This window comes from Typopeltis vanoorti, chromosome 19, assembly GCF_054136105.1.
Source record: "Typopeltis vanoorti isolate ZY-2024b chromosome 19, IOZ_Tvanoo_1.0, whole genome shotgun sequence".
Taxonomy (NCBI): Eukaryota; Metazoa; Arthropoda; class Arachnida; order Uropygi; family Thelyphonidae; genus Typopeltis; species Typopeltis vanoorti.
Genome location: NC_143567.1, coordinates 33,678,803 through 33,703,793, shown reverse-complemented (window position 1 = coordinate 33,703,793; position 24,991 = coordinate 33,678,803). Strand labels below are relative to the sequence as shown.

The 24,991-nt window shown below is 37.3% G+C and overlaps 1 protein-coding gene across 1 annotated transcript in view; it reads right to left on the bottom strand.

Moving 5' to 3' along the window:
- Positions 1-24,991, bottom strand: part of LOC150095987 (uncharacterized) — a 340,717-nt gene that overhangs the window by 160,580 nt on the left and 155,146 nt on the right. Inside the window, exon 7 of the mRNA XM_090409460.1 lies at positions 1,992-2,146. Coding sequence (XP_090265586.1) covers positions 1,992-2,146 — 155 coding nt within the window. The remainder of the gene's footprint in view (positions 1-1,991; positions 2,147-24,991) is intronic.

Sequence of the window (24,991 nt, the reverse complement as noted above, 5' to 3'; positions counted from 1 at the left end):
GACAAATTAAACACACTGGCTTATCGTCAATCGGCACAAAAAAGTATAAATTGGTCCACTTTTCATTAAAAACCTGACAAGAATCACTTGATTTTCGTTTTTAACTCGTAGACACCATAGTGATGGAATGTGAATGTGAACTCAAAAAATTATCCAAAATGGCTGTATAATGGTTATTATCCACTGAATATGTCTTACACTAATGAAAAAAGTCTGGCAACATAAAACCACAATAGGCTATGGCTAACACGACGAACCTGCGTGTGCTTATATGCAAATATCACACTGTTCACGACTGATTGTGGATGAGATCCTGTTGTATTTATGTGAAAATAACGAAGTATCGAGAACCTTCGAGATGCATCTGGAAGGCACTCGAATGAAGTACTGCTTCAGCCATCTACCTGCGACGTTAGTACTAGTTCTTAAGTACTGCTTGGTGCTGGTAGATGGCTGAAGAAGCATGTCTATTTATATTTATTTTTTATAGGATTTTATGTAAAGTATCAAATGCACAGCATTACTTGTGGATCTGAAAAGCATCTTACAATTCTAAATACTGCAGTATAGCTTAGCGGCCAGCGGGCTTCATTGGAATTATTTTTTTTTTAATTGCGTTTTAATGTTAAGTAGTTATTTTTTCAAAATGGCCAACAGGCCACGGCAAAGAGCCATGGCCCGTAGCCCACGGGCCATGCATTGAAGACCCCCTGCTTTATAGGAAAGGTTAAAGTGAGTGAATCTTCCTCAAAATAGTAGAAGAGGATAGATCCTGCTAGGAAACCATGGGAGTGCCACTTCCCCCACAATCAAAATGATTACCCCCTTATGGTCCTGTTGGTTCATGAATTCTTATTCAATATATTCGGACCATCCCACCATATCTGGTGGGCTCCTCTATCCACTCTCTGGAGGTTAAACGTCCCCTGAGAGAGAGAAAAATATGAGATCTGATAACGTTGGAATTTTAAGAGATAATAGATTAATGTGGAGGAAAATTGTTGATCAGAAATTAGAAATGGTGTAACTTTGTCATAATTATCCTGAATACACCATCCCTTTTCCCGATGGAACATATCAGGAATTTGATGATGAAAGGATGTACAAGAAGATGTATAAGGATAAAATATGAAATAAGGATGGAATTGCAGATACATGGCGATAGATGATATATCAAAAGAACATGCACAATGAATGGAAGAAAGAAAGAAAGTTACAAGGGAGGTAATAAAATATAAACCTAAAGGGAAAGGGGAAAAGCCAGGAAAGGTATGAAAGTATATTTCTTTAGATACAGAAACAGGCTTTTATCCTATATCTTGGAAAGAAGATCTGACTATATTGGCAAAATCAGGCAATAAAAAAAAAAAAAACTGTCTAAAGTACATATGCAAAAAATGGACTCGCACATAAATGCACTACAACTTTTGATACATTATAAAGTACTGCTAATCAATAATTATTGCAAAAGCAATGGAAATATTGACAATCAGATTTCAGCTCTGAACATTTTGAACTGCTGAATTGTAATTTTTATTGTTAAATGGGCCTTAAGTTTAAGACTGCATGATGAAATTGTTACATTTTTATCATTTGCATTTATTAGCAAATAATTAATACTTCTTCCTGCTGAAATCTGACTGCTTGAGCTGGTAAAATGATAGCAATAATCCCTTCCAAGATTGATGGCATTTAAAGCAATTTGGTAGTCCAGATCACCATTAAAATGTAAGTAATTTTCAACCACTTTAAAAACAAACAATCAGGCAAAACAATTGTCTGCAGTACAAACTGCTGCAAATAGATCTGGTTCAATTGTTGTGTTAATTAAGTACAAGAAATGCTATTATGATATAAATGCTTTTGCAAATGAATGACCCCTCACTGAACATGCTAATAAAAATGAAAAGAATTGATGTTCTAGTGAATAAATATTTAAGCAAGCAAAGGAATTAAGAACTTATTCTTCTGTTATACTACACTTTACTTACTCAGAAATATGAGCATTGAGCATGTCTTGAATTGTAGTATTATTTGCTATCTTAGCCAGACGTAAAGCATTCATTCCCTGTTGATTAGTTAGAGCAAAATTAGCACCACTCTTCAACAGCATATGCACTACATCATGATGTCCATTTTTACATGCCTGAAATAGATGTATATTTTAAAGTTACACATGAATCTACTGAACTAATGGGAACAACAAATATCCATAATTATAAAATAAATTTCTTTAGCAGAAATTTGTCTAATAACTCCATTTGTATATGTGGCCGAAACTAAATGCTTATACTAAGATAAAGGAGTTTTTGACAAAATTTACACATTAACAGAATTAAAATTATATTGGAATTCTCTGGAGATAATTTAAATATTAAAAACAGAATAATCAATAAATATTAATATGTGCATTAAACAGAATACTATAATTATAATAATAATTATTACTTATAATTATAATTGGCCTGGTCTGGTTGGCCGAGTGGCCCATTGACCAGACCTCAATAAAGGTCGAAATCGGTCTGGGTAGTGGCCCTTTCCTTAATGCATAGTATTATACATGTCCGCAAGGAGATGCTCTTTACATTATGGAAGATACTAAGACAAGTAGTGATGAGAGCTTGGTCCACCTTTACCACGAGTTGCCTCAGTCCTGAAGATACTTTAGGTGCAAAACTTTGTTTGCTTACACTTGGATAAAGGATTAAACTAAATTTATTACAATCTAACCAATTTGAAAAAAACTTCCAATACCTAGGGTATGGTTGGCTGGCTGGCCTGGTTGGCCGAGTGGTTAGAATATCCACTCTCCAGCCAAAAGGCTGCAGGTTCAAATCCTGCCGTGGGCATGGATGTTTGTGATTGTCTGTGAAAATACTAGTGGTGGTGGCCAGCAGTAGATGGCATTGGTGTAGATGATGAAGGTAGTTGCAGTTCATTGTAGTTGGTGGATTGAGTGGTGGAGATGGAGAATTGTGGAGTAGGTGCCCTCCCTCGATGAGTCTTTGGACTCCCTAGAAGTGTCACAATTATAATACAATTATAATTATAATTGTATTATAATTATAATGATTCAGGCCTCCATGGAGTCACAAGGCTCATCATGTGAGGCCCATCCTAGAAAACAAAGTCTATCATGCCACTCCTTGAACTCACTGACTGTTCATGCTTTCACCACTATCAGGCAATGCATTCCACGGTTCAACCACCCTCCATGCAAAGAAACCACTCCTCACCCTCTTGCTCTCACCTTCCTTTTGTAACTTCCAGGGATGGAAGTTACAAAAGGAATGAGGACAGGAGTGAGGACCCCTTGTCCTCACTCCTGTCCCACCAAATTCCCACGAAAGTAACTACCTCTCAACAGTTTAAAAGTCTAAATTATATCACCTCTCCTTTTAACTACAAAACTCTGCAATCCACATTTCCTCAGCCTATCTTCATAACATTGTACAGTCCTGACATCTTTGTTATCTGCCTCTGCACTCTTTTCACGGTTAGCTTATCCCATTCAAATCCTGGGGACAAATTTGAGCACAATAGTCCATGGACTGATCAGGGCTTTATACAATGGAATGACAATTTATCTCTGCAGGTCAGCATCTTTCTCAGTCTTGCAGCAGTACCTCTGGGGTACTTTCACTACCTTTGCAATATGTTTTCTGAATTTCAGGTTTCTATCAATCATCACCCCCAAGATCTCTTGCTCCCACTTCCTCCAGTACAGTTCCCCCAACAGAGTATGCACTCTTCCATCGCTGTATACCAAACTTCAAGACTTTACATTTAGCTGCATTAAACTGACACCCCCATTCATTTATTCATTTGTCCTTCTGTTCAGTTCATTCAAATTTTTTTGCAGGGCTAAAACATCCGTACCATTACTAATAACCCTTCCCAGCTTCATATCATCTGAAAACAATTGAATATCCCCCTGCAATCCATTGACAATGTTATTGATATATTAAACAATGCATGTCCCAATACTGAGCCCTGTGGGACCCACTTGTAACCTTTTGCCTCCTTGATGCTGCTCCCCCATACATAACTGTCTAATACCTATCAGATAGCCAATCCCAAATCCAGTTCATTAATCTGACATCTAAACCAATGTGCAGCAACTTAAATATCAGCTCATCATGTGGTACCCTGTCACATGCCTTTGTAAAATTAAAAAAAAATGGCAGAATATACTTTTCTATCAACAACTGCTTTTGTCACTTTATTGGAAAAGGCAATCGTATTACTAAAACAAGAGCCCTTAACAAATCCATGTTAACTAAATCTGACAGATAACACTACCCTCATCTGCCCAAAGCTGTAAATGTTCCCTCACTAATTTCTCCAAGATTTAACAACTACTGATGAAATACAAACTGGTGTATTGTTTGACACTTCCAATCTGCTATCATCCTTATGCAATAGCATTATTTTACCTTCCTTCCACTTCTTGGGTACCTTTCCCATTGCCAGACTCTCACTGAAAAGTCATAATTAACAAATTGTATCAATCCATATTATTATTACAACTAAACCCCAATGGAATTAAAGACTCACTGAAAATGGCTCATGATTATCATACATCTTAAATTTATTTCCTGTGTGTACCCACACTTGTCTCTGGCAATACATTCCACTCACTTATCATTCTCTCTGAAAAGAACCTACCCCTTTGTTTCTCACTACATCTGCAAACTCCCAAGATAGCTTCTGGATCTTATTCTAGCCCTTTTAGTCTACTGGTAGATCTCAGCAACATCTGTTCAGTGAATTGATAACATATACTCAACCATGGATGTCATTGTTACTCAACTCTAGGGTTTTCTAATCCTCCCAAAATCAAGGGTATGAGGAATAAGTCATAAATTATGTTGCAACAAAACTATTGTCATGGAGGTGATGCACCAACACCAAAATTTTCAAAAGCTTGGTTTGCCATGTCTAGACGTCAGAGCAAACTATCCAGTTGAACCTCCCTCCTATACATGAAGTGGTAGACAACCCTTAAGGCCTGCCAAACACACTGTAAAGACACTAAATCTTCCTGTTCAAGGGCTACTGAATAGTACATGGGAGCAAACCCAATGGTCATGCATCAGAAGGAAAGCCAGCAAAATAATTCAGTTGCTACTTGCTTTTAACAATTGCATCTGGATGTGTCTGAATATAATATGGGCACTATTGAGGCTATATAATGGGCAGAAAACTAGGAGCTCTGTAAGTGATGTGCGAAAAATTTTTATTCCCCCCCCCCAACACTTAATCATGCAATAACACTGCAGATCAAGAATTACCCAAGAAACTACCAAAAACTATTTCTCACAAAAAGAAAAAATCATTTGCATATCCACTTTACCAACATTTATGGTCATAACCCTAAAAAAAAAAAAAAAAAAAAACTATGTGCCCCACTCATTTACAGTAGAAACCTAACCTAACAGAATCTTTCAGCCTTGGTAACTACTGTCCACCTCAACTTTCCAAACTACAATCTGCAATATTCGTGTTCTTTCCGCTGTGAAACTGAAATCCATGTGTTGTCTAATCTGCCATCCAGTGTCAGAGAAAGCTAAACCCTGAATGCTCTTTTCATTCTGTTCTGGCTCAATTTCCTTTTCTAAGCTATATCCATGTTAACATTGTCTTTTAGCTTGATTTTCTGCAGTCTACTTCACTCAAAAACCACAAACACTATTCAAACCTTGGGTTCCCAACAAGATAGTTTAAAGAAAACATCTAGCATATCATAAATGGCTAGATACGAACTCCAGTATCACTTCATGCTCAGACTGCATCTCTTACATCTCCTGCACAGAAAACTAAAGCAAAGTATTACCTCCATTTCAAAAACACAAAACCAGCTTACTGTATGCTTCCTTTGATCTTCTGTCAGTAAGAAAGAATAATCTTGAACAGCTTGGATACAATACGTTTTCTGGTCATTCAGACAAGTCGCCCAATTATTTTTAAAATTTTGATCCAAATTTAACACTCATCTGCAACTACCTAGGGCATGGAAACAAGCTTTATATTCGAATGCATTACACATTACAAAGAAAGGAGATAACAGCCAGCCATCAAGCTCTCATTTCAATGCTCTTGCCTTAATTTTCACAAAAAAAAGATCGAATCACATTCTACAACATGGGGAACTTCTTTTTAATAAACAGTGAGGTGACTGGTCTCATACAAATGGGAGAAGTGAGTTATTTCCTTCCAGAAACTCGTTTTCCTCTACACCACCCAATCTTCCCAGAAAGAAGACAATTAAGCCAGAAAAGTAAGCCATTTAATAGATATATAATATATGGCATCATGATTTTGAACTGCTTTGACGATAGTGGTCTCAGTTATTGCCACTTAATTAATTAGCTATAAGAGCAAAAGTGTGACACAAGGTTTGAAAGTACGAATGTGAGCAAAAGTGTGACACAAGGTTTCGAAAATTCGAAAGAATGAATGACAGAAAAATGTGACACAAGATTTGAAAGATCATTTGATTAAGATGAGGCAAGAGATGAAATGGATGCAGAATAAAGTTAAGAGAATTCGAGATATATATGGAAGAGTGAAAATGATGAGAATGAATAATGTTGGTACAAAAGAGGTAACGAAAGACCTGTTAGTGGCATTGTATGGTGATTCAATTATTAAAGGTGTGTTGGATGAGAGGATGAACAAAGTTTGTTTTGCTGGAGGTAGAATGGTCAGAGTGATTGAGGCACTGGATATGAGAAGTAAGCGAGCAAAAGAGTTGGTAGTTGTAATAGGTACAAATGACTTGACTGTGAACAAAGAACACATCAGATTGGATATCAGGAGGTTGTTGAGATGGATAAAAAAGAATAGTGTGATAGAAAAGGTACTAAGAATTATTCATAATACTAAGGTATTATGAATAAATGTGTGAGGAGAAAAGAGTGCAGTTTGTTAATGTGGGGAATGAGTTTAAAGGGTGAAGTGAGCTGTATAGGAGTGATGGACTGCATTTGAGTGGTTCTGGTGTCAGTTGCTTGGAGAGACTGAGATAGAAAGGGTAAAAAGGGAGAGAGAGTGTTATTGATGATAGAGAAAGAGTTATGTCCATACAAAGTAGAGATGCAAGAGGGAAATAGTGCCAGTGGTTTTGAGGCAGTATGGATTGAGATATAGGTGAATAGAATGAAATACTTAGTTGGATATTGTTATAGAACCTGGTAATGTGGATGATAGTGACTATCAAATTAGCCAAGAAAATAACAAAAAGGGTGATTATTATGGGTGATTTTAACTATGGCAATCTAGACTGGGATGATGAGATAGCAACTGGAAGTAAAGAAAATGAGTTTCTTGAGTTTTTAATGGACAACTACCTCAGACAGTATGTAAAAGAGGGCACATGAGGATTGATAGTCTTAGATTTGATCATATCATCAGAGGATGCAATTATAAATGACATGTCAAATCACCCTCCAGTTTGTAAGAGTGACCATGCTGGAAACCTCCTGGGTGGTTGCCAGGAGGTTTCCAGCATGGTCACTGAGAAAAGGGTATATGTGGACCTACAAGGCTGGTGATTAAAAAGAACTCAGGCAACAGCTTGCAGGTGTAGCATGGAATGAGGAGTTAGTTGGAAAAGAGAGATCAAAGCAGCTTGGGGAATATTCAAGAACTATAGTAGAAGCAATGTCTAAATGTATTCCAAGGGTCAGAAGGTTAAATAAGGTAGGTGTGAAATCGATGAATGAAGAGATTAAGCATGCAATACAGAGAAAAAAGGCATTAAGGAGGCAGCATAAGAGAAGTGGTAATAACCTATTCCATGAAGATTACAAAGACCAGGGAAGGAGGGCAACTTGGTTGATAAGGGTAGTAAAAGTGAAGTATTAGCAGTAGTTAACTAATGAAGACAAAATGAATCCTGGGGAGTTCTTTCGATATGTAGCCAGAAAAAAAAAAAAAAAAAAAAAAAAAAAAAAAAAAAAAAGAATGTTTATGGAAAGATGACAGTGATCGGAGAAAATGGTATATAGACAACTACCATGGAAGATATAGTGGAGATATTTAATGAGCAGCGCGTAAAGGTCTTTCATTCTTGTGAATGTGACATCACGGAGAAATTGACAGCAGTTGATGATAGGGAGGAGAAACTGACTGTAAGTGAGCAAGAGGTGTATGGAGAATAGAGCAAACTTAATGTTAATAAGGCTGTGGGACTTGATAATATATCACCATGTATTCTGAAGAAATGTGCCAGGGAGTTGACATCTGCCTTGCCATATTTTTTTAATATGAGTCTTGCAAGATACCAAGAAATTATATACTTAGTTTAATCCTTTATCCAAGTGTAAGCAAACAAAGTTTATGCCTGAAGTATTTTCAGGACTGGGGCAACTCGAATAAGGAAAGTAAAACTTATACCCCACATTCCAAAGACCAGTTACTATCTTTGTGAATCTTCTACAGATCCTTTATGACATATCCTCATCACCATGAAAATTTCATGTTTGTCTAAGGTGGAATGCAAGTACCAGTGGTATGCCATAGACTCTGTACTTAAACTATAGATGTTTATTTGTACATTAATGATATGGAAATGACTGGTGGGAGGGAGAGAGAGAGAGAGAGAGAAGAATATTTTGACGTCTCTGATGATGCTAAACTGGGGAGGGAAATAGCTGATAAAGGTGATGAAGAGATCCTGCAAGATGATTTAAATGGACTAAAAACATATGGAAAGATGATGCTTATAAGATCAACATGGCAAAGCATAAGGTTTGGGATGAAAAGACTACAAGCTGTATTTGTTACACTCATGAAGCCACATATAGATGATGGAAATTCACCTACTGTTAAAAGATAATTACAAACATTAGTCCATCTCCTCCAACCAGTGGTGCGGCAGTAGTGTCCGGCACCTGTGTGCAAAACTTTAGTTGGCACCCCTATGTCCCTATAAAAACATAGCAGTGAGTAAAAATGAAACACGAAATATATTATTTGGGGCCTTTATTATCCTGGCGCCTGTGTGCATTGCACACATTGCACACTAGGTCGGCATGTCCCTGCCTCCAACTGCATGTTCCCCTGCACTTTTTCTCTTCACCTCTTACTTAAATATAATACATCAAGACAAACTCAGAAAGAGTGCCAATGTGATTAAAATAAAATAAGCTGCTCTAAAAAAAAAAAAAATTAAAAAAACCTCTTCTACATTCACTTCAGTGTTCATGGCATAAACACCAACTTTAATTATATGCACCGTCACCTACAGACATCTAAATCTGATCTGTTTTTAAACAAATCCCAAATTACTGCTACAAAAACCAGTGAATCTTAAATGTCCAAATAATTACTTCTATCATCAAGGTGTACCTTATTGTATAATATCTGATATTACACAAAAAAAGGTGGGATATCACAGGATTCTGTTCTGGAATCATTGTTTAATTTATATATCAAACACATAGTTCAAGGCTTGAAAGGAGATATACATTTGTTTGGTGATGCTAAATTAGCAAAAGCAATGTCAGGAAGCTCTAATATGATCCAAATCAATAGGATTTGAATAGGATGGCACTTTGGGCTGAATAATGGAGATGTTCAATGTTGCATCATCAGCAAACAACTAATTATTTCCTGTCAAATTACTGCTTGACCAAGATGAACAGCAGTAGCCCAAGAACAGAATCCTGCTACCACCTATTTTCCTTTTATTGGAATGGAAAGTAACTAGGAATATGGACTGGAAAGTCTACTCTTTCCAATCCACATTCCAATAATTAAAACTGTTCATTAGGATCAAAATATTTTTGCCAATCAACTTATCTAATCAATGTAGTTACTGCTTTCCAAGTTCACAGAACAAAGTAATTTATTAGGTATCCATTTGTTAATCTCATATCAAACAATCTCAAGCCAACATATAGAAAGTTTTTTTTTTGCTTGTCACTTGGTTATGAAATTAATTATAACAGACAAAATCATATTCCTGTTTTAATCCTTCACCTAAGTGTAAGCAAACAGTATGCATGTGAAGTATGTTTGCAACTAAGCTACTTGTAAACAGAAGCTGTTGACCTCAAATCAATTGACTTAGTATCCCATAATGCAAAACACACTTCCTTTTGGATATGGATATCGCTATTCATTATGGGAAGGGTCACTACCCAGACTGGTTTCAAACTCTAAGGTTAAAAAGTAAATGGGAGCAAGAGCAAGAGTATTAGAAAAAAGAAAAGACACATGGACAGCAGAAGACAGAAAAGGACTCAGCTATTTATATCATCATGAAGACAAAGGTCCCTTTTTTTTCACCAGTCACATACAGCTGAACAACTGAGAAACCAAATAGAACCAAAATACAGAGACAACTAGTGCTCAGATGATAAACTAATGACTTGAATTAGCTTTCACTGCATGAGATTGCACACTTTCTCTCCAATCATTCCTGCAGTTGTCCATAAGAGAGTAAGCTAAGAGGATGGAACAGTGTGAAATTCTTCTCATAAGAATGGACACCATATTATTTTTCCCTGATGAATAACTGCATACAATTGTTGGACTTCACCACTTCACACTTACTGAGTGTCTAATCAGTAGAAGTTAGACTCAGGAAGATACTGAGATTATATCCATGTAGAAGTTATATTTTCATATGTACAAGTAGTAAAATGGTGTATCACCATATTATTAAAATACTTTGGATCAGAGATAAGTTGTTTGCTGAATATATTTTTTTACATGATTACAAAGTAAACTATAAGAGACGACTTATTTAAAAAATTTTTTTTTTTAAATGGAACTTGTGCAATTGTAACATTTATTACACACACACATATTCATAATAATATAGTAATTTTAATTACTGCAAATATTTCAACCAGAGATTAACTGGTCATCATCAGTGCATCAGCATAATCACAAGGTGAAGCTACAACAAAAAATCCTGTTAATCCTATTTATAGAGCTGAGCCACATACTGGATGCCATCTAATGGATGGTTACAATAAAATAAGATCACAATTAAGGCCAAATTTAAAATGAAATTATTGTATTTTTCACTTTATAAGATGCACTGTGGTACTGGACGCATCACATTTTTCATGTCGAATTTTGGGAAAAAAATATTCTTTGCAGTATAAGATGCAAAAATTGTGCATCAAATTTTTCATGTAAATATTCATTTTTTTTATTTTAAATTTTAATGCATGTATTATCCGTTTATTACATAAAAACAATTATTCTTAAAATATCATCAAATCATTAAAAATCTAACATATAATAATGCATGCATGCATAAATCATCTCTCTTCATAAATCTAAAGCATCATGATGGTGACCCTGTAAAATCGATGATATTTCTTTTTGTTGCCACTAATTTTGTTTCATCGGATAATCATTTTTGTAGATATGCAGCAACCTGATCTTCTTTGATACATTATCCAAGTTTTTACTTTATTTTTAATTTTTGGCTATTTTGCCAGTTTTCTGCAGAGATTATGTTTTTTAGAATTTACTTCTATTAATTGCTGCTTTTGTTTCCTTCAAGTTCGTACTATTTTTTTCAGCAAAGTGCCGCTATGCTGCCCTATTGCCATTCCGATTTTTGTGTAATCACACTACGCTTAAATGCAATCATATAGCTATGTCTGTGCTTCATAGAAAATCCATGGGTTATAAAATAAAGTTAAATATAATAATGTATTGAATATTAGTTTAAATAAGGACTGTTAACCATGCAACCATTCCAACTGATCATGCATCACCGACAAGCGATGATGCACCGTTTTATGCTTATACATATAAAACACAATGGTTTTATATGTATAAAAGGCTCCGTGTAGAAGTGCTTCAAGCACTCTTTTTAAATAACCACTCACCTAAACCTGCTCTGATGTAAAAGGCAAGTATTGGACCATAGGATATCGTGGTCAGTGTCCACTCCATGTTGAGCATGGCCAGATTTTTCAGGTTTATTGTTGTTAATATAATAGATTGGTGTTCTTGTAGTCAGTTTTCAACAGAACATCTTGTTTGTCCAAAGTAGGAGTGGAGACACTCACATTGAACTTGGTAAATATCAGGGAGAAAGAGTGACTGTTTATCTCCTCTTGGATGGTAACCAAGAGAAGATGCTGTTGATTTAATTTAACATAATGCTGTATTATTTCATTATCTAATTAAATTTAATTTTATTTCAAACCATTTAATTTTAAATTTGGGCCTTAATTGTAATCTTATTTTATTGTAACCACCCGTTAGGTGGCATCTGGGACGTGGCTCAGCTCTGTAAATAGGATTAACATTCCTTGTTGTAGCTTCACATTGTGATTATGCTGATGCACTGATGATGATGACCAGTTAGTTTCTGGTTGAAATATTTGCAATAATAAAATTAGTACATTCTTGTGAATACATGTATAGAATAAATAGAGAACTTTTTAAAGTTTTAATCCTTTACCTAAGGGTAAGCAAAAAAAAAAAGTCTGCCCATGAAGTATCTTCACAACCAAGCTACTTCTTTTGTGTGTGTGTGTGTGTGTGTGTGTGTGTGTGTGTGTGTGTGTGTGTGTGTGTGTGTGTGTGCAGAGAGAGAGATTGCTGACTTATCAATTACGTATACTAAGTTTGTAAATGGAGAAAAAATATGCTTTTTACACTGATTTTCACTATGCTCTTGGGTATAGCTCCCCACTCATTAAACCTCAATGATCAAACTGGTCTAAGTAGTGGTAGTTATTACCTTTCCATAATGCAGAGCAGTATACACATCTGAAAAGGAAACATGTTATGCAATGGGATATATAGGCAATTGAAATGAAACCTCTATATGCAAGCAGCCTAGCCTTACATGCAAACTTTGTTTATGCCTGTGTAAAGAGTTAAAACAAGAATATAATTTGTCTATTATAATTAGTAAACATGGAAGTGGCAAACCCAAGGTAACTGATGCTGGACTATGCTTTATTTCATGTAATATACATCTGTTATATAATCTGTAGACTTGTCCCTACACTTCTTCCTCCCCCTCCCCCACACTATTAGAGTATTTGAGAACTAGGGATGAATCTTTCCTATTTTACTATTTCTTTTCATCTTATGCAGTGGGAGATCTGCCTTCTCTCCTAGGTATTTGGCTCACCTAGCAGGCTAAAAATCAAACCCAACTTGTGATGAAATGAAATCCCCCCACCCCAAAATGCAGAAAAAGCCCCTGCAACCCTACTACTTTTTTCTTGGAGTGACTTTACTCCAAAATCCTAATATGTTTGTACCTTATAATACAATCTCATGCTGCATCAGTTGTCACACCAAATAATTAGAATGGTGTTCAGGGCTTAGGCAGAGAGTCCTGTTCTGTTTTTGAAGTATATTAGTCTCAACACATGTCACGGTTACTGTGAATGAAGAATACATAATATGGGATTAACCTCAAAGGTAAACTTCATATCAGCACGTGGAATGTATGGGGGTCTATAGATGAGTACTCTTGATAATGTCTGTAAAGAGATGAAAATGTATAAAACTGACATCCTGGAAATTACAGAGACCAGATGGAATGGAGATGGTAACTTCAAAAGACAAGATGGTAAACAAGTTATTCAGAAGGTGACTCAACATAGAGTAGCTATAGTACTGAGGAAGGTTCAGGTAAGAGCTCTTCTTGGTTATAATCCTGTTAATGACAGGATACTTTGGTAGGATGAGCCTTAAGTCTAATACAATGTCTCAATCATCGTAATTTATGCACCAACACCCCACACAGATGGGCCCGATGAAGAGAGTGAGGAGTCTACAAAAACCTACAGAGTGTACTGGACTGCCTGCGAAGAAGGGATGTAATTTTCATAATAGGGGACTTTAATGCAAAAACAGGAAAGAGTATGAGAGTTTCTGGAAGCAGAAACATCGTGGATGTTTCTGCTTCCAGAAACATCCACAATGGACCTATACTTGGACATCTAACAATGATAGGTCAAGGCACAAGATTGATTACATCCTGACTCTCCAATGGTGGAAGACAAGTATTTCAAATTGCATATTTGTCCAGGAGCAGACTGTGGTACTGACCATCAGCTAGTAAGAGCCAAAGTAAGACACAGACTCGGAAACCTTCCAAGTCATGCCCATCCAACAAGAAGAGATGTCAGAGCAATCCCTAATGGGTTCACAGAAGAAACTTCAACACGGTTGGAGGAGAACTAGTGAGAATGACTAGTGAGGAGAACTCACCTGAAATACTGTGGAACACAGTCAAGGTTATAATAGAGGATACAGCCAAGTATCTAAGCTTATTTAGAAGATAATGACCCATGGATATCAGATTCAACATGAGATCTGATCAAAACAAGGCAGGTGGAGAAACAAAAAGACACAAGGAGTGAAGAATATAAAAGATTACATAGAGAATAAGAGATTGCATTTTCGACCTTTATTGAGGTCTCTTCAGTGGGAGCCAGGCCCAAGAGACCTCAATAAAGGTTGAGACTAGTCTGGGTAGTGGCCCTTCCCTTAATGCATAACATTATACATATCCGCAAGGAGATGTGTTTTGCATTATGGGAGATACTGCGATAGGAGTGATGTTATCTTGCTCCACCTTTGCAACGAGTTGCCCGGTGTCGTACTACCTTACCCTAGTCCTGAAGATACTTTCAGGTGCAAACTTTGTTTGCTCACACTTGGATAAAGGATTAAACTAAATTTATTATAGTCTAACCAAGTGAAAAATAAACTTTCAACATCTTTCGCTAAATCCAGAGTAATTTAATAAAAAGGTGGCACACCGTTTGGCAACTCCTATAGGTAGAGATGACCTTGCTAATGCTTCTGCCTGGTATCTCCATCTCCACTTGGGCCTGGCTCCCACTGAAGAGACCTCAATAAAGGTAGAAACTAGTCTGGGTAGTGGCCCTTCCCTTAATGCATAACATTATACATATCCGTAAGGAGATGAGGAGATGTGTTTTACATTATGGGAGATATACTGAGATAGGAGTGATGTTGGCTTGCTCCACCTTTGCAACGAGTTGCCCGGTGTTGTATTACCTTACCCCAGTCCTGAAGATACTTTCAGGTGCAAACTTTGTTTGCTCACACTTGGATAAAGGATTAAACTAAATTTATTATAGTCTAACCAAGTGAAAAATAAACTTTCAACATCTTTCGCTAAATCCAGAGTAATTTAATAAAAAGGTGGCACACCGTTTGGCAACTCCTATAGGTAGAGATGACCTTGCTAATGCTTCTGCCTGGTATCTCCATCTCCACTTGGGCCTGGCTCCCACTGAAGAGACCTCAATAAAGGTAGAAACTAGTCTGGGTAGTGGCCCTTCCCTTAATGCATAACATTATACATATCCGTAAGGAGATGTGTTTTACATTATGGGAGATATACTGAGATAGGAGTGATGTTGGCTTGCTCCACCTTTGCAACGAGTTGCCCGGTGTTGTATTACCTTACCCCAGTCCTGAAGTACTTTCAGGTGCAAACTTTGTTTGCTCACACTTGGATAAAGGATTAAACTAAATTTATTATAGTCTAACCAAGTGAAAAATAAACTTGATTCAGCATGTCATACACCCACAACACACTCAGGCAATGCATTCCACTCACCAACCTCATTTCTCTGCTCACACCCTCCTTATACAGTTTTTAGCAATGACCTCTTGTCCTGCTCCCCTCGCTCATTCTATGAAAATTCTCCATGTTGACATGATAACAAATCCTGACTAACTTATACGTCTCCATCATATCCCCCCCCCCCTTCCTCCTAATCACAAGGCTCTGCAACTTACATTCTCTCAATCTGTCATATTCCTCATTTCAAACACCACTGACCACCTTTGTGAATCTTCTCTGGACCTTTCCAACATATCCTCGTCACTATGAAAACCAGGCAACCAAATATGTGCACAATAATCCATATGAAAGTTTATTTTCCACTTGGTTAGAGTATAATAAATTTAGTTTAATCCTTTATCCAAGTGTGAGCAAACAAAGTTTGCGCCTGAAAGTATCTTCAGGACTGGGTTAAGGTGGTACACACCAGGGCAACTCGTTGCAAAGGTGGAGCAAGCTACCAACACTCCTATCCTAGTATCTCCTATAATGCAAAACACATCTCCTTGCGGATATGTCTATTGTTATGCATTAAGGGAAGGGCCACTACCCAGACCGGTTTCGACCTTTATTGAGGTCTCTTCAGTGGGAGCCAGGCCCAAGTCGAGATATCAGGCAGAAGCATTTGCAGGTCATCTCCACCTATAGGAATTGCCAATTGGTGTGCCACCCTTTTTTAATAAATTACTCTGGATTTAGAGAAAGATGTTGAAAGTTTATTTTCCACTTGGTTAGAGTATAATAAATTTCCTATCCTAGTATCTCCTATAATGCAAAACACATCTCCTTGCGGATATGTCTATTGTTATGCATTAAGGGAAGGGCCACTACCCAGACCGGTTTCGACCTTTATTGAGGTCTCTTCAGTGGGAGCCAGGCCCAAGTCGAGATATCAGGCAGAAGCATTTGCAGGTCATCTCCACCTATAGGAATTGCCAATTGGTGTGCCACCCTTTTTTAATAAATTACTCTGGATTTAGAGAAAGATGTTGAAAGTTTATTTTCCACTTGGTTAGAGTATAATAAATTTAGTTTAATCCTTTATCCAAGTGTGAGCAAACAAAGTTTGCGCCTGAAAGTATCTTCAGGACTGGGTTAAGGTGGTACACACCAGGGCAACTCGTTGCAAAGGTGGAGCAAGCTACCAACACTCCTATCCTAGTATCTCCTATAATGCAAAACACATCTCCTTGCGGATATGTCTATTGTTATGCATTAAGGGAAGGGCCACTACCCAGACCGGTTTCGACCTTTATTGAGGTCTCTTCAGTGGGAGCCAGGCCCAAGTCGAGATATCAGGCAGAAGCATTTGCAGGTCATCTCCACCTATAGGAATTGCCAATTGGTGTGCCACCCTTTTTTAATAAATTACTCTGGATTTAGAGAAAGATGTTGAAAGTTTATTTTCCACTTGGTTAGAGTATAATAAATTTAGTTTAATCCTTTATCCAAGTGTGAGCAAACAAAGTTTGCGCCTGAAAGTATCTTCAGGACTGGGTTAAGGTGGTACACACCAGGGCAACTCGTTGCAAAGGTGGAGCAAGCTACCAACACTCCTATCCTAGTATCTCCTATAATGCAAAACATCTCCTTGCGGATATGTCTATTGTTATGCATTAAGGGAAGGGCCACTACCCAGACCGGTTTCGACCTTTATTGAGGTCTCTTTGCAACGAGTTGCCCTGGTGTGTACCACCTTAACCCAGTCCTGAAGATACTTTCAGGCGCAAACTTTGTTTGCTCACACTTGGATAAAGGATTAAACTAAATTTATTATACTCTAACCAAGTGGAAAATAAACTTTCAACATCTTTCTCTAAATCCAGAGTAATTTATTAAAAAGGGTGGCACACCAATTGGCAATTCCTATAGGTGGAGATGACCTGCAAATGCTTCTGCCTGATATCTCGACTTGGGCCTGGCTCCCACTGAAGAGACCTCAATAAAGGTCGAAACCGGTCTGGGTAGTGGCCCTTCCCTTAATGCATAACAATAGACATATCCGCAAGGAGATGTGTTTTGCATTATAGGAGATACTAGGATAGGAGTGTTGGTAGCTTGCTCCACCTTTGCAACGAGTTGCCCTGGTGTGTACCACCTTAACCCAGTCCTGAAGATACTTTCAGGCGCAAACTTTGTTTGCTCACACTTGGATAAAGGATTAAACTAAATTTATTATACTCTAACCAAGTGGAAAATAAACTTTCAACATCTTTCTCTAAATCCAGAGTAATTTATTAAAAAAGGGTGGCACACCAATTGGCAATTCCTATAGGTGGAGATGACCTGCAAATGCTTCTGCCTGATATCTCGACTTGGGCCTGGCTCCCACTGAAGAGACCTCAATAAAGGTCGAAACCGGTCTGGGTAGTGGCCCTTCCCTTAATGCATAACAATAGACATATCCGCAAGGAGATGTGTTTTGCATTATAGGAGATACTAGGATAGGAGTGTTGGTAGCTTGCTCCACCTTTGCAATGAGTTGCCCTGGTGTGTACCACCTTAACCCAGTCCTGAAGATACTTTCAGGCGCAAACTTTGTTTGCTCACACTTGGATAAAGGATTAAACTAAATTTATTATACTCTAACCAAGTGGAAAATAAACTTTCAACATCTTTCTCTAAATCCAGAGTAATTTATTAAAAAAGGGTGGCACACCAATTGGCAATTCCTATAGGTGGAGATGACCTGCAAATGCTTCTGCCTGATATCTCGACTTGGGCCTGGCTCCCACTGAAGAGACCTCAATAAAGGTCGAAACCGGTCTGGGTAGTGGCCCTTCCCTTAATGCATAACAATAGACATATCCGCAAGGAGATGTGTTTTGCATTATAGGAGATACTAGGATAGGAGTGTTGGTAGCTTGCTCCACCTTTGCAACGAGTTGCCCTGGTGTGTACCACCTTAACCCAGTCCAGAAGATACTTTCAGGCGCAAACTTTGTTTGCTCACACTTGGATAAAGGATTAAACTAAATTTATTATAATCCATATGAAGCTTGATCAAGGCCTTATACAGTGGTATCATAACCTCTCTATTTCTGCATGTCAAGGTCCTCCACATCATCGCCATAATCCGAAGTGACATCTTCACAACTTTTGCAATGTGGCCCCTGAATTTCAGGTCTTTTTCACTGTTACTCCTAGATCTCTCATCTCCTTTACTTCTGTTAAAGTTTTGCCATCAAGTGCATACTTTGCATCCCATCTTTGCTTACCAAATCTCAAACCTTACACTTTACAACATTGAACTGACAGTTTCACTTACCTGTCAATTCATGCAATCTATTCAAGTTCTCTTGTAAGGTCATAAACATCTGCTCGACTCTGCATTGCTCTACCCAATTTTGCATCATCTGCAAACAGCTGCATATCACTAGTTAAACCCATCCCAATATCATTAACATACATGAATAACAATGGCCCCAAATTTGATCCCCGCAGCACATCACTAGTGACCTTTCTCTTTTGGGATACCGAACCCCCCCACATACAACTGATAATTACCGATACTTATCCAACAGCTAGTCACTGATCCAACTCAGAAGTCTGTTAACCAATCCCATCTGTTTCAATTTATATAAGAGCTTGTCATGTGGCAGTCTAAAAACCTTTGCAAAATCTAAGTACACCACTATATATGCATCTTCTCTTTCCAAGGTATTTCTCACTTTGTTATAGTACATAAATTAGTGAAACATGATCTCCACTTAACAAACCCATGGTCATAACCACAGAGAATACTGCTGCTATCAACCCATTTCTATATCCTACTTCTCACCAATCACTCCAGTACCTTCACTACAACTCAGATATACAGATCGGCCTATAATTTGCGGAATAATTTTACCCTCCTTCCACTCCCTTGGAACCCGTGCTGCTGTAAGACTTTTATTAAACAGGCATGCTAATACTACTACAAATTCGCTGGAACATTCCCTTAAAATGTGTGGTGATATGTCATCAAATCATATTGCCTTATTGATATCAATTTTATTTATTTTCTCAAATACCTCCTGCTAACTCACAATTAAGCCATACCCTCATAAGTCCTCTACACTTAAGTTCCTCATGATTATACCCTGATCAGGATGAAACACCCTTATAAACTGATCACTGAATACCTCAACAATGTCTTCTGCTGTAGTTGTCAGTCTACCACTTTCGTCCATTAACTTCATCTTACCATGATCATTCTTCCTTCTACTTGCCACGTATCTAAAAACTCTCTAGGGTTTTTCTTTGCTCATACTCTACTTTTGTTTTCCTTACTGAGTCAGTCACTCTCCTGGCTTGTTCTTTATACTTTTCATGTGAATGATTATTATTATTAATCATCTTGTACTTCCTACAAAGTACTTTCTTTTTCTATATTTCATGCTTAAGCTCCACATTCATCCATTTTACACTTACCTTCTTCAGCCTTTTGGCCTTCAGAATACATTCACAGATTGATGCTGTTGTTTATTTCTGTCAGTTCCCAAGCAGCATTTATTTCCTTACTGCTCAACTCCTCATTCCATATTATAGCTGCAAACTGTCCCCTAAGCTTGTCATAATCACCAACCTTATAATTCTACATCCTTTCCTCACAAAAGTCTGCATATGACTAGCCACAACATAGGTGATTACTTTATGATCACTTTCACCAACTGGAGGAAAGTGTGAAACACCTCTCACAATCACATCCTCTGATGAAATGATTAGATTGGAACTCTCAATCCTAGCATGCCCTCCTTTATGTGCTGCCTGAGATAATTATCTCTCAAGAACACTCGAGAAATTCATTTTCCTTATTCTCACATGCTATCTTTTCATTCCAATCTATACTGCCTTAATTAAAATCACCCATAATAACTACCCTTCCTTTGTTCACTAATTCAAGTTGTTTATACATTTCTTCATCACCACCCTCCACATTTCCATGCCTATAGCAACATCCAACTAAATATATCTTCCTCTCAAATTACTGCCTAGAGATTGGAAGAAGTCAGTCTTCATACCACTGCACAAGAAGGGAAATATGAATAATTGCAAGAACTATGGAACTATTAGTTTAAACTCTCATGCAAGCAAGATTTTTAAAGATTATCTTAAAAATAGGATTGAGTCCAAACTTGAGGCAGAGATATCTGAGGAACAAGCAAGTTTTAAGAAAGGAAAGGGTACCAGAATCGGATCCTTTGCCTTGGACAGATCATTGAAATGTATAAAGAATTTAGACACCCTGATATTGTGTTTCGTAACTCCAAAGCTTTCATTCAGACTGCATTCAGCATATGAAATTGTGAGAAATAGTGAAATTAATGGGATATCCTCAACACATTATCAGGTTGTTAGCTAACTTGTACAGTGAGCAGGTAGTCACAGTAAGAACATATGTTGGATTAATATATTGGCTTAAGGTTGACAAGGGAGTTGAGAAAGGATGCCTACTTTCTACTCACTTGTTTAGTATCTATGCTGAGGATATCAGGCATGAAGTATTGGATGAGCTTAAAATGGGAATTAGGATCGGTGGCACACTGATCAGTAATCTGATGTATGCTGATGACATAGCACTCCTTTGTAATGAACTAGTTCAAATCCTTAACAAAGTTAATAAGATTGGTAGGAACAGAGGAGTTCAACTCAATCTTAGCAAGACAAAGATTACGGTTCTCAAAGGAAATATAAACATCTCTATCTTAATAGAGAAATAATTCAGGAAGTCAATGAGTTTGAATACCTGGGATCCTGTGGAGATAGAGCTATCTCCACAGGAACAAAGTTGAGAATTTTGGATGCAGTTGTTTTTCCAACAGTGACTTAAGGATGTGAGACCTGGAATCTAAAGAAGTCTGATAGGAAAAGGATAGCTGCTTTTGAAATGTGGTTTTACAGAAGGCTGTTAAGAATATGATATACTGAAAGGCAGACAAATGGATCAATGCTAGAAAGGATCAGTAGAACTTTGAGGTTTCTTAAGAATACTGACAGAAGACAGTTGAAATACATTGGACACATTGAAAGGATGGAAGGAGAACTTCTCGAAACAGTAACAGAAGGTAAAGTTCCTGAGAAAAAGAGGAAGGGGTAGACCATCAACGAGATGGATGGATCGAGCATCTGGAATTACTAATCTTCAGAGAGTTGACATCTCCAGAAAGGCATATGACAGGACCACCTGGCAAGGACTGGTGTGAAATATTACCAAGGATAGGAGTGACCATATGGCATCTGATAATGTCCAATGAGGATGGATGGATAATTTACTTCACTTATATATTCCACATATCTGAAGTGGATGTGGAAGTTTTCATAAAGTTTGCTTTTGTTCTATTCCAATTTTTTCATGCGTTAGGCATAATGGCCTGTCATGACCAACTAACTTGGTTACTTTGAAACCTGATTAATGTTCTGATAGGACAGATAATCCTATCTGCACTGTGTTATAGCATAAGGTACATAAATTCTTCTGGCTCATTTGAATTATAAAAAACCCTATATTTCTGAAAGAATAAACCTTGTCACCTCTTTAAAAAACTGTCGAACTCGCTGGAAAGGCTTCATAACATTCTCTGTTTCTCGGATGTGATTTGAACCAAGTGTTTCCAACCAAAGGGTATCACTAAAACAGAGTGACTTCAGATGAATTCATGGATAAGCTACAAACATTGGATGAAATTCATTCACCTCCTCTTCAAATCATGGCCTAATGACCGCTACTACAGTTGAGTGGTACAACTATCATCTGCCTCCTCCCTAGTTTACAAACTGTGATAATAGAAATGAATATTAATGTCTCTCAAACATCAATTTACCTTTTTTTTTTTTTTCCCTTGAACATTCAATAGCAACCTGTACAAATCCAGAAGATAATCGTAATATAACTGTATAATTCCAGAAGAATCCTAGTACATGAGGACTTTAGCAGAGTTTATTGTAGTTTTTATTTGATTTTTGTTTATTTATTTATTTATTTTTTTCACTACAGGGCAGGCTAAGAAAAAAGATTAGTTAACAACGTAGATGTAATTTACTTGTATAGAGTGCAACAGCATGTAGTAGCTTGTTCTTATACTTCTGAATGTATCCTTCTGAAGATGACCTCAATACAAGGGTCAAAATGTAAAGTTATTATTTTATTATTAATCAGTAAAATAATCTTTTTAACACGTGCATTTTGTTTCCCTAATTTAATAAATATGAATGCTGATCACTGTGTAACCTTAAAAGAAAGAATCAATTTACCTAACTCATTACCTTCTGAATTGCTCATAAATCTGAAGAATGTAAAACCTATAAACACAAAATATAATGATGATGATTCATCTGTTGAGAAGATCTCCACACACACAAAAATCAGTAACATCTTTAAAAAAAAAAAAATTTGATATTAGCTCTACAAATGCCTGCAATATAATATTAGTGGACTTTATCGATCACTTGCAAATTATAATAATTCATACTAAGGCCACCTCAAATCCATAACTGATAGGGACGACCTGAATAAACCCTGAGTTCTATTACCATTGTAAAAAACTTTCTTGTATATATCTGTACAAACCATTAACTTCTGATATGGCAAAATCAAGTTCCATTTGGGTGATAGAGGACATGTTGATAGTAGGACTACATTTGAAGAACTCCGAAAGATAAGTTGTTTAGTTCTAAAAAATAGCGTTATTGGTTTAAAAATTGTGCTAGAATTGTAGTATATTGAGGAGCTAATCTGTTTAGAATAACAAGTTTGTTTTAATTAGTGTTAAATTAGTATTTTGATAAGAACATAGCATAGCACATGGCACCAATGCGAAGAAAGGCAATGGCGTCCAAATAGCCGTCTGTGTTTAAAAAATTTAACCAAAGGGAGTTCATCCAGTGCAAAGTCTAAGGGATGTATGCTTTTCTGAGAGCGGCTGGACTTTGGTTTGAGAGCGATAGTGGTGGGAAAGTGTGGCGAAAGTGTCATGAAAGCGAGGATTTGAAGTGTCTCAAGTCGTGAGATTGATGTGGTAGATGAAAGTCATAATGAGATAGAAAATGCTGATGTGACAGAAAATTGTGATGTAGCACCAGATAGAATTGAGAGTGCAGTTGAAAATGAAAGTAAAAGTACAGAGCGAGAGAATGGTTTGACTGATAAAAAAAATGAAGCGTTAGCTGCAATGAGGAAGATCGCACGGTTGCACAGAGTGATACATGGGGCAAAGCGGCAGCTGGAGCGATTACAAAAATATCTACCGAGTGGATCAGCTAGCAGAAAGAAGCAAATGCATCATAAGAAAAATGAGAGCATGATCGGGAGTGAAAGAAAAATTAAGGAGTGAGTGTTGTATGGTGATTCAGCAGTAAAAGGTGTAATAGATGAGAGTTTGACAAAATCGTGTTTTCTGGGTGCCAAAATTAATGATGTAAGCAAGGTTATTAGAGCACAAAAGCTTAGGGTGAAAGAAATGATAGTAGTGTCAGGAACGAATGATTTAAAAGGTGAAAAATTTGCTTTGAGAGAGGACTTGAAGGAATTACTAGAGGTAGCAAAAGAAAAGAGTGAGAGAGTTAAGATAGTGAGTCTATTGCCGTGGTATGACAGAGTACAGTTGAGAAGGAGGGGCCATAATTGCGAATAACTCAATACGCAGGTTATGCAGGAGGAGTGGTGTGGAGTTTGTGGATGTGGTGAGCGAGTTTGATGGGCGAAACGACTTATACAGGGATGGTTTGCATCTGAATAATTTGGTGTGCGAAGACTGGAAAACATGTTGCTGAATGAAGGGAAAGTGGATGTGCAGAATCAGGGAAACTAGAGCTATTAGTGTGTGTGGGGGGGGTTGAGAGTTGTTGAGCGGATATGCAGACATCAGTAAGGCAGTTGAGTGTAAGAATGTGTATAATACTCCTGAGCTAATACAAAGGACAACAAACCAAAATGGGATAGTTAGTATAAGGCGTCAAGATAGGAGTGGGATTAACGAGCTTCTCCACTTTATGCATACTAATAGTAATATTAGGAACAAGAAGGAAGAATTTTTGGCCTTGGCTGACTCTTCCTGACCACAGGTTATTGGCATTAGTGAGACATGGCTGACAGAAGATGATATAGTTAGTGGGATAGAATGTGAAGGGTACAGTGTGCTCAGGAGGGATAGAGAGAAAAGAATGGGGAGAGGAGTGTTATTGATAATAGTTGATGAACTGCAGCCAAAGAGAATAGAAGTTCAACTGCAGGATAGTGAAAATAGCACATTTGAGGCTATTTGATGTGAGATTGAGGCCAGCAGAACAAAATATACAGTTGGGTGCCGTTATAAACGAGGCAATGGAATAAATGATGGAGATAGTATGCATAGGCAAATAGACTCAATGAGTGGAGGACATGTAATTATTATTGGGGATTTCAACTAT